Source organism: Triticum aestivum, chromosome 3B (genome assembly GCF_018294505.1).
Source record: "Triticum aestivum cultivar Chinese Spring chromosome 3B, IWGSC CS RefSeq v2.1, whole genome shotgun sequence".
Taxonomy (NCBI): domain Eukaryota; kingdom Viridiplantae; phylum Streptophyta; class Magnoliopsida; order Poales; family Poaceae; genus Triticum; species Triticum aestivum.
Window position 1 is genome coordinate 79,686,937 of NC_057801.1, and position 11,769 is coordinate 79,698,705.

Sequence of the window (11,769 nt, forward strand, 5' to 3'; positions counted from 1 at the left end):
AGTGCAAATTTGTACTAAAGCTAGTACAAACTTGAGACACTTATTTTGGGACAGAGGGAGTATAAGATGAGTCTACATTCTTTTTGCCCGAACGCGAGACTAATGTTTCTCTAGAGAAGCAGTAAGCCTTTTTCAGTCTTATAATTAATGACAAAATTAGTAACTTATGGAAAATGATGCTTAGGGCATGTCAATGGTTGATATGGAGTTTTTCTCCTATGTATTTCACTTCATTGAGAGAAGCCGAAAAACCATTATATATGATGGATTATCTCCAAAGTGTGATCTCTAGCAATTAATGTTTACATGATTAAAAAAACTAGAAATTCATTGAATAAGGGAAGACATCCCGTACAACGGATGCCTTGTCTTTTATTCAAAGACCATCTTTCTCTTAGCTAAGACAAGACGAGGCTTTTTTTCTATCTCTTTCTCTTGTTGAATAATTGAGCATTTTCCCTTTAAGTTTAATCCAAAAAACAGTAGATAGCATATGATAGCTATGATAACCAAAATAGGCAACATATTGTGGAAGCTAGTATTCAATTGAGAATATAAGAAAAAACATCATATCCATGTCAATTGCTACTAGTGGTAAATCAAATGCTGATCCTAACATAGAGGATAAGATGACATAACTTTTTTCTTTTGAAGCGTAACTTATATGTTTCGACGATTATTTTGCCTAGTGCATTATACCAGGTGCATGACGGAACGTCTAGGTTAGCATGATCGATGAGTGCATGGCCGTAGATGAGCAAATGAATGAATGATGACCGTGTAACCGCTATGAAATCAATAATTTATTCTAAATTATTTACATTCTTGAGCTCAACAATGCATTTTTATTTGAAAATGATCAATACTGAAAACAACGTCTATTAAAAGTGTTACATTCCTGAATAATGAGCACAACATGTTCATTTAACTAACGAGATACATTGATATCGAGGTACTCCAGATAGACCACTTCCGATGATCATCTTCTACGTATGCATCCCTTGTGGTTGCAAGATCCGTATATCTATTACATTGGCTCAGCAAAAAGCATCCTTATTGTATCTTCCAGTATCTCTGAATTAGTGTATGCATCGGTATGCTTGTACATGTTATCCACAGTCCTTGAAAGGTTAAGTATCATTTGGGGCACGACCATTGGTTGATCTGTCAATGCGAGATAATGGTGTAACATATCCTTCCAGGAGTTCTCGATAAGTTTTTTTATCTTTTCACATGCGTCATCATTTGTCGTCCCATGCTCCTTCATGTACGATTGGATAGTAGAGGCACAATGCCCCCCGCTTGCTCACGCTACAAGAATGTATATGGTACAAAATGTCAGTTACTAATTTTAGTACAGTCATTGGGTTAATCTCAGGGATGGCCTTATTGTTCAAAAGGCCCCTGGATGAAATTTAAAAGACGTTTGTTGCTTCTGCTCAGTCTCTCCTCATGTCCCTTTAGTGTTTTTATGGCTATCATTAATTAATCAAGCTACATAGGCCAACGACTCTTTGAACTAGACTTGTATGTTGTATTTCAGTATACTAGATATTATACTACACATGATACACATGTTATGCGCCCCTATTCAACTTGTGTACGTCCTACTATCATCGCCCTTACCCGGGTCGGGCCATGATTAATCCAGCTTCACTTCAAAGCATGCATGAGTTACCTGAGGATGTAAATAACTATAACCTAAAACTTCAAAATTAAACTTGTATGCTCAAGTTCGGATAGGCTAGGTATACAATAGAAACATGCAGTTATCATGATGTAAGCATACAAAATAATACAATATGTGCCTTAGTGACTATGATTGGTATTCATTATGTATAGCTATCTGTTTTAAAAATACATGTTTACACTTATATATGTTCAGATTACTTCGTCACTTTGCCAAGATGCATGCATGCAAACTAATCATCGGAAGTTGATCACATCTCCAAGTATACATAAATACCTTTGTTGATGCCATGTCATTCGTGAAACGTGTATATATAGCAAAAGACTTCAGAAGTTTCTGGTCGCTCGACACCCAATTGAGAGTTTCCACTGTTGTGTCATCCATGCCAACAAATATAGCACATGCTACCACGGAGGTTCCAATACTTACCGATGAAACTTGAAGGTGTTCATTAAGTGTTTTTGGTACATAATTTTCATCACGCCATTTTAGTTCATCACTGTATGCTTGAACCAATTTCTTGAACTGCATTTGATAAAAAATAATCACTCACCCCGCAAAAAAATCACTCAAAACGTTGTAATATTGCTAAAGTGCTAATACATCAAAATTGGTTTAAATGAAGACATTCAAGGTTAAAATATCGATTATGTTTCTATATGGTTGGCGGCATAGTATGGAGCGGCGCCTCTGCCATCTCGCGAGTGGCATTTCCTTGGTTCTTTATAACTTAATTTTGCAAGCATTTTGCGCGCATCTCTTTTAGAGTGTGCGTGTGTGTGTGGTTTTTCTGGCTGTGTATATCCTAGTAACACAGAAGCCGGATGTGAATTCGTGTTTCTTGTATTGCCTTGATGTGACAATTATGAGTCGATAAAGTGTAATTATTATAGAATTGAAATTCCATTGATTACATTTTGGGGAATAAAAATAAGAAAACATTACCAGGGAATAAGGCTTTTCATGAGAAGTTCAACATCTACATGTTAAAATAACAAATTGCTACATATATATTTTTTAAGCATAGTTGATTAAACCATACATACAATTTGTAAAACAACATATGATGAATTTTCTTCTGCAAAGAAAATATTGTGAAAATGATATTGTGACTACTCCAAAATATCTACAAACGAGTCTCATGTAGTTGAGTCACCGACAATGTCATTCATATCATGTTCAAAAAGATGTATCCGGTCTATTTTCAATTGGAGGACCTCCCTTGATTCCATTTCGAAGAAATAAAAACATGCATACTACAAACTAGCTAGGTTCAACTCATAACCTAAATTAATGTGCATATAGCTCCCTAAATTGACAGTGAGGACTAATGACAATGGTTCAGGGATTAATGACTAACAAATATGTGCTACAAGCACACGGACATGTTAAACCCCAACTGACAATTGCCAAATGAATTGGAGAAGAAGACACCAAAAGTTTTTGATTAAAATCCCATTACATAGTTTCTTGAGTGGTTTGAGTAATTATATTGATTATAGGAAAATCATACCAAAACAGGTGCATCATATAGCAGGAGAAAGCTTACTTGCTAACGCTTAATCTGCGTTGTACAAAGCCTCATAAGATTACCTTATGGAGTGGGATGCCACTCCTTAACCATAGTAATATCTAGAATGGAAGCTTAAAATTTACTAGAAGATCTGTGTTAAACAACTCTCTCTTAATATTTTCCATAGTATTTATTTTAAACTCCAAATTATCTAGCTAGGACTTTCCTCTCGACTGTCCAGTGCAGGGGGCCAGAATTTTAGCATGTATGCTACTTTTTTCATACCTTCTATTAGTATTGGCTCAAGTTTGGTGGCTCTAAGTATTTTAGTGGTGAGGGCCTTTATGAGATTGCCATGTATTTAAGTGCATGTTGGAGTTTTTTTAATATCCAACACTCTCACCCAAGGTGCATACTTATAATTGTGTGGCCAGCTTTTAAGTGAAGACTATTTATAACCACCCCTAATGCGAAGAAATAGGAGGCATTACAATATAATCACTCGGCCAACATAGTCACATTGTAAAGCCACTATTCAAGGAAGTAATAATTATACTCTCATGTAGACATGCAAATAGTTTAATCTATTTCTAAGTTCTTTACTTAAAGTATGCTACTATTTTTTATAACATTTATGTAGTTAGCTAGATCGATGTTTTTCCATCTTGGCGACGCTCAAATGGGAGATATTTAAAAAGGAATATACATCAAAATAAACTAGGTGCATATTTCTACACGAGCAACTTTGTATTAACAAATAAAAAGAGTAATACTTACAGCTTCTTTTAGATAAACCACACGATAGCTGTTCTTAGGTCCTAAATGGTCCTCAAAAGAATGAAACGTTTCCAACAAATATAAGTAGATATCCTTCATGTATTCTGGAAGCATATTTACTGCATCTTCATCCCACCTGTGTTTCACCATGTCAGAACATAATGCTTATAGTAGAGAAATATTTAAGCTGCAATTATGTTTTTGGAAACTTCAGATTCCAATCAATATGTGTTTCTACAAAATGTTAATATGGTTACTTCCATAATCAATAATGGTACTTTCACATCTGACATAGTAGATCCATGACAGAGTCCTAACTTTCACTCTAATATTACCACATTATTGATAAACCATTCCCATACTAGAAGAGAATAACTTAAGGGCATACATTTTTATGTATTCCTTCCATTATAGACTTATTTAAGTTTTGTATAATATCTATGCTATAGTGTAATCAGTGTGTGATCTACAACATTTATTACATACTTTACATCCTAGTACAGAAATTACTACTTCTATTGTGAAGTGAAACCATTGTTGTAATACATGTAAGGCACTTCAAATGTATTAGCATTGCTAATACACCGCCCAAAATAAGCATGGACATCATGAGCATAGAAACAATGCAATGAATTCCTCTTAATGCAACACTTTACTTTGTTCTTTCTTATTTTTTATAAATCATTACTAATATTTGTGGCTTCATGCTTAATTCCAATGTATAAATTGTTAGTGATACTTGTCACTTTGCTCTTTGATAAAAAACAAGTCAATTTTCATGTATTGGAATTAATATAAAACCATTATATATGGCAACTATTACAAAATCAGGGAAGGGAAGGAGGGTTTGACCTATTAATTGCTTCCGCAAGTTGCATGCTATCTGCAGTGCTGCTATATGTGTCAAATATGTCATCTATTATAGTCATGAAAGCGGTGACCTTTGTAGCTATTATTCTGGAATAAGAATATTCAAGGTTGTAGCTAGTCCCATTTATCCAAAAATAAGTTTCTACAATTCTGTCTCTTACAAAACTCAACCTTGACTTCATTTTGATCTTATTCCACCACCTTGCATGTGCATAAAAATAAGTCAGTGAAGTTTTTTTATTAGAAAAAGTGAAGAGCAACATAGATTAATCTCAAAATGAATTAATAATAAAACTTACATTGTGACATCTTTCAACTCCTCACAAAAATGAAGTTGCAGAATATTAAAATTCAATTTGGCAAGCTCCAATATGGCTTCATTTCGTGTAACCTTGTTTGTGTAACACGATAGGTAGTTTCTTGCTTCTAATATCCCAACCCTTCTAAAAGGAGGTGTAAGAAGGGAAGAAGAAACTTCCCCTGCAAATGCTGATTCCAAATTTTCTAAAGCCCCAAGGAGGTGTCTTCTCGTGAAAGAGACTGCCATGTCAAATACATCCTCCCCCTTGATACTCAGATGTGCTGCATTATATAAGCTCAACAAACTATTTGTATCCAACTGAACAAAACCTCCTTGTTTGTCTTCAAATTTATGGAATACATCTGCAAATTTGATTGGGAATGGATATCGACAATTTCCATTTCATTAGTAAAATATAAACAATTGCTATATAGATTGTATCAATCTATAAGGTCTTACCAGATGACACATCATATCTATTTTTTCGTAGAAGATAAAATCGAAGCGAAACCAAGTGTAGATTATTATCATCATAATCAGATTTGAAAACAACATCCAGTAGTTGTGCAATCTCATTCTCATAATGGTAGCCCAAACCAAGTCTCTCAATCGTGATTACAAGCTCTAGTATTTGGGGGATTTCATTTGCCTCTTTCATCTCTGTTCTTACTTGCTCCAATAGTATCTCCATCCTTTCTCTCATATGAGCTTGCTGCAAAAACATAACAGCCATTATATATTAGTTAACCATATGGACCCTTAATGATTCGTGTGATTGTATCATATTAACCATAATGCTACAATCCACCAACTGCTATGAATATAAGATGACAATAGTATACCTGATTAAGCAAAGAAGAGTAGAAGACCATCTATTCTAAGTTGTATGAATCTTATATTTAAGTCGATGGTCTTAACCATTTAATCTTATGTAATGAAATTTTTATAGCTACATATTTGATATATTATAGCAACTTTACTTCTAGAAATATGCAATGAGGCAAATGCATGGTTTTACAAATAAAAACCACATAAATTTATGTAGAACACTACATTTTATGATATGCTATTTGGTCAATTTAGAAATACTAATTGCTCTCATACAACTGATATATAACAATCCCATGAGAGGATGACAAATACTCATTAGTAGAAATGATGGTGAAATTAATGTATACATAATATGGTGTACAAAACATATTATGGTAAAAATATTTCCACCATAAAATATTTCTATTTCACATAAAAGTAAATACGACTCCTAAAAAGTAAAGATGTTCCATTTAGTTAAAAATGGTTTCCACCACATGAAAATGTTTCAGAGCATTAAATTTTTTTGAGTTTTTTTGGCAGTTCTTAGGTGGAAAATGCTTCTGAAATTAGATCGTCACAGTAGTGCAGATTGTCACATTAAAAAAATAAATCATAATATAGTGTTCATATCATAAATATTATGTTGTATGTGTACAATGGTGGAATAGTGTGATTGTCATGTTTTCACAAAAGAGCTAAATCATGTGTTGATTTGACTAAAGTATAACTCAAGTAGTTATTTTAAATTAGTTGACATGTGCATACATGCATGTGGTTGTCGCATTGGTTCGACACATTTATCTTATTCATTTTTTTAAGCATATGTCATGGGAAAATGTTTCCATGAAGGATGCCTGATGTCGAATTAGTTTAGTATGGACCAAGATTAATACCCCCTCTCTTCCAGTTTATAAGGCCGACATGTATTTCTAGATCTCCAATTTGACCAACAAAATAAGAGACTTATATGCTATTGATAATATAAGTTTTATTACACATACCTTATAATTCTGACACTATTGATGATATAAGTTTTATTACACATCCCTATAATTATGACATACAATAGGTATATGCTATGATATAGTTGTATTTCCCGTTTATATGGCTAATGAAAATATACCATTAGTTGCATATTTGAAAGAAGTTTCTAATGATTTCATTTTTTATGAAATATACTTCATATTTTGTTAGTCAAATTGATGATCCAGAAATACGTACATGCCTTATAAACCAGAAGGGGCATATAGCTATTGACATGTGCTTTAGGTCCTTGCTTCCTGTAGAGGTTATGAGTCCTCCAAGCAAAGCCAGGACATGACTAGTACTGTTCTTGTTTTAAGTGTTATGTCTCTATAGAATTTATTCGACACGCCTATTTTGTGGAGTGTGACAAGTGGGTATTTGTAGGTGAGTCTTCTAGAAATATTGCACAAGATTTGAAGCATCTTACCAATTTCAGGCTGCACACAAGACGTGATGCTTCTACCTAAATATATATAGTTAGTGTGTGACATTTTAGTATCTAAACTTCTATGCCGTGCTTCTAATTCTACCAGTTTGCTGCATGATTATTACATCAGGTTTCATTATGAGGTTTCAAAAAGGTGCTCCCTCCATTCACAACTATAAGATGTTCCAACTTTTTTTGTAAATGGATATATAGACACATTTTTTGTGGGTTTGTTCACTCATTTAAGTTTATATGTGGTTCACGTTGAAATATCCGAAACATCTTATATTTGTGAACGGAGGGAGTATCACTGAAGGGTACTGCAGTTTGATATTGATGTGTTACGCTGGACCTCCAGTTCCAGTTAACTAATTTTATTTCCTCATTTATCTTTTATTCAGTTTTATTTCCTAGTTTATCTTTCTTTTAGTTATGTGCTGATTGTCTAGTTTCCGCATCATTTGTAGAATCACTGCATACACTAACCAGATGGTGCTTCATGAAGTTCCAGAGAGGTGGGGCTTGGATATTATGCAGAAATTAAACTTCTACCTCGACATGTTGGGATGATTATAGGAACAATAGATGGGGAGGTACCCACATGTGCAGATAATACTATACAATTAATCACGCACTCTGTTGTTCAACTTCGTCTTGATTTAAAACAGCTGATGAGCAACATCATATAGAAATATGTAACGGGCGATATTTCACTGTTTACACGGAAGCTTAAAGATATGAGGATCTTAGACAACGTTGAAGTACAAGTACGAGTATTAACCTGCGCTGAAGATTGTGGCTTGTATTTAAGGAAGTAATCACCCCACAGAGTCGGGTGAAAAGTTGTCCTCGTCTCTCCGCCAGAGCAGTCTTCCTGAATTGCTGCCATTGAACTGTTTCGTTGGAGCACAGGAGAGGTGTACTTGAAGTACGGAAGTGCTGCTATATATAGAGATACTACTCGAGCCAATTTATACTCTTGTCCTTCTGTTGGTAAAAAGAAATATAAACAATCCATTTTGTTTGCAAGTTGTCAAATCATTCAAATGGAAAAAGTGAGTACTCCCTCCATCCGGAAATACTTGTCATCAAAATGAATAAAAGGAGATGTATCTAGATGTATATTAGTTCTAGATACATCCATTTTTATCCATTTTGATGACAAGTATTTTCGGACGGAGGGAGTATGAACTTAAGAAGAACCGGCTAAGTGTCTGTAATCCAATTTTTGTTTTTTTGCATGGAATGCAATCCAAGTACTGGCCAGTCCTAGGCTTATAGCCATACGTACTAGTGCCACATATTGTAGCCATACACTAGTAATCCAAGTACCCACCTACCAGTTATGGCCATACATACTGGTGGGGCCACTTGTTGTAGCCATACGTACTGGCCCCACTTATGTCCACTTGTTTAGCTATATGATACTCCCTCCGTTCTAAATTACTAGTCGCTGAAATGGATGTATCTAGAATTAAAATACATCTAGATACATCCATTCTTGCGACAAGTAATTCGGAACGGAGGGAGTACATTTGTGGAAATCTTCATCTCTCCATTTCGAAAAAAAAAAGAAATCTTCATCTCCAACAAAGTCATGAAGTTCGAAGAAAGCCGCTTGATGGAATGCCTCACATTTATTTTTACAGTAGCCAGATCATAGCAGTTTACCCCATTAAATTCGCTACCATATAGACCGCTGTCATTATGTGTACCTATTCAACTACTCCTTCCGATCCATATTACTTGTCGCTCAAATGAATATATCTATCAATAGGGAGGGTATATATTTTTGTTCCCGAAAACAATACTATATATTTTTGGCTCAATTCCGTCAGGCAATTTTTCAAAGTGCTAACCGGTTATAGCCATGTGTACCAGAATAGCGACTTACTGTAGCCATACATACTATAGCCCCTACCACGTGACACATGTGGTAAGCAATCCAAATTATTTATGAAAAAAAAAATACATACTATAGCCCCATGTATGTCCACTTGCTTACCAACATGTACAATTGTAAAAGTCTTCCTAGAACAAGTCATGAAATTTCGAGAATGCCGCCTGAATGGCTTGAATATTTCATTTTAAATAGTAGGATCGCAATAACTTATTCCATTAAGGTAGCCGCCTTAGACATATGTCATTACACCTACTTCAATACTATATTTGGCTTGATTCAGTCAAGCGGTTTTTCCATGTACTAACCAGTTATAGTAATACGTACTAACGGAGACTTGTTGTAGCCATACGTACTAGCCCCACGTATGTCCACTTGCTTAGCCATACATACATTTGTATAGGGTTCCGTTGAATAAATCATGAAATTTCAAGAAAGCTGCCTGGTGGAGCGCCTTAGATATTTTTTTTCTTTTACCATAAAACGATCGTAATAAGTTACTCCATTAAGTTCACCACCTAGACTTATATAGTTATCAGGCCCGTCCACAAGGCTGTGCGAACGGTGCGATCGCACAGGGCCCCCAAAATCATGGGGCCCCCGATCGGGGATTACCAACATCAGCCTGTAAAAAAAATAGTTGAAACCACCCCGGTTCATCAGCCTGATCTGATGCGAAAAATCAAGCTGATCTGATACGAGTCGTCGTAGGTCCTGCGCCCCGAGAAATCGGTAACCCGCCGCCTTCCCTCGAACTTCCCCCTCTGTCTCGATCGTGCGCGACCTCCTCTCCTCCCCCAAAAGTGCCTCACGTCCGGACTCCCCTCCTCCCCACGGGAATGGCGGATGGCAGTGGACCAACGTTGAAGGCAGATCGATCCTGGCCATGGCGGGATGGCTTTGTGATCCCCCCAATTTCCTTACTTCTCCGTACGTAAGCTCTGAAGCTTCTTCTCATGATTCCTTCTCCATTGGAGGATTTGGAAGGAAAGGAACGCCAGGATTTTTGATAATGTCGCTAGCTCGGCTGACAGGGTTCGGGACCTGGTAATACAGGATATCGACACATGGAGGGCAGCAGGATGCATTTGTGACCTGGTGACGTGATGTAGCTGGCCTTCTTGGTTGGTTTGTGATGCAACTTCCTGTGTTGTCGAGCTGGGGTGCCGTTCTCCTAAATTATCTTCTATTTTACATCTATGATTTGGGTTTCAGGCAATTGTTTCACCAATAATAATAGCGAGTTAGCAATAGTAGCCGTGTTCACCTTCAATATCTTTTTCTATTGCGCTTCATCCGATGCTTTGGCATTTAGCTAGTCCGCCCTCCTTTTATTCCCCACTCCTGCATCAATTTTCCATAGAGAATATTTTTCCTCAGATTATGTATCTCCTTCTGTCCAGATAGGATGGCAGGGCGTGGTGAGTGAGCTTTGATTTCTCTCTTCAGGCTGCGGGTTAGGAGGCACAATGGAGTACACAGCAGCTTCGCGGGAGTGTGGTGCAGCTCAGCTCATGATGGCAGGGTGAGGTGAGTGAGTTTTGTGCCTTTTGAAGTGCTTAGTTTGATGAAATACCACAGGGTACCAAATTTAATTTTCCTTTTCAATTAGTTGATTTCACTTAAAACACCTACCTCGAGCACACCTGGATTTTGCGACCCATACTTTGAGACTTTTAGCACTGGTATTATATACATGAATAAATTTTACATGAAATTAGAGAGTATGATTTAGTTATGTTAGTTTGTTAGCATATGCAAATTTCAAAATTTGGGGCCTCATTTTGCGTTTCGCACCGGGGCCCCTATTTCCTGGAGACGGCCCTGATAGTTATGTCTACTTCTTCGATACTATACTTCTGATTTGTGGGTCAATAGTTTTTCGTTGCTAACCAGTTATAGCCGCACACACTAGCGTGAATTATTGTACCCATACGTACAAGCCCTACGTATGGTAACTTGTTTTGGCCATACATACATTTGTACAAGTCTTCAGCAAATAAATTATGACATTTTAAGAAAGCCGCCCGGTGGGACGCAACACATACTTTTTTCAGTAGTAGGAACAGAGTAACTTACTCTATTAAGTTCGCCGGTATGGTTCTCAAGCATTATGCCTAGCTACGTGTTTAGCACCATATGTTTGATTCAGTCCAACAGTACGGACAGTACGGAATCTACCCATGTTTGGTTACGGATCTTCAACAACCATGTGGGCTTTGACACCATCAAAACCATCAAAACCATTGTTAGAACCAACTTGCTACATAATTGATCTAGATGGCCTTTATTTGTGCTTAATCTAGGGGCACTGCTAGACATCAGACTGTAGACACGTTGCATCTATCCGTCCGATGAGAAGCGTGGAGATCGTCGGATCTGCTAGCCAGAGCGCCCGAGATTTGCTGCCTTGGTTTCTTAATTGACTGCTTCCTTCGTATAACTGCTCCCT

General features: G+C 36.5%; 1 protein-coding gene across 1 annotated transcript; it reads right to left on the bottom strand.

Annotated features, from left to right (window-relative positions):
- Window positions 1-1,012: 1,012 nt before the first annotated feature.
- Window positions 1,013-8,323, bottom strand: LOC123064867 ((S)-beta-macrocarpene synthase). Its single transcript, XM_044488269.1, has 7 exons — window positions 8,199-8,323; window positions 5,611-5,863; window positions 5,150-5,513; window positions 4,833-5,051; window positions 3,981-4,116; window positions 1,967-2,215; window positions 1,013-1,311 (listed from the first exon to the last, which is right to left on the bottom strand). The coding sequence occupies exons 1-7, from the start codon at window positions 8,304-8,306 to the stop codon at window positions 1,264-1,266; spliced, it is 1,377 nt and encodes a 458-aa protein (XP_044344204.1). The 5' UTR covers window positions 8,307-8,323; the 3' UTR covers window positions 1,013-1,263.
- Between the last annotated feature and the right edge of the window lie 3,446 nt (window positions 8,324-11,769).

Coding starts and splice junctions, on each gene's coding strand:
- LOC123064867 (XM_044488269.1), bottom strand. CDS start 8,306: ATGGCAGCAATTCAGGAAGACTGCTCTGGCGGAGAGACGAGGACAACT. Junction 5,864..8,198: donor AGCCACAATCTTCAGCGCAG/GTTAATACTCGT, acceptor ATGTTTTTGCAG/CAAGCTCATATGAGAGAAAG. Junction 4,117..4,832: donor CTTGCGGAAGCAATTAATAG/GTCAAACCCTCC, acceptor GGTGAAACACAG/GTGGGATGAAGATGCAGTAA.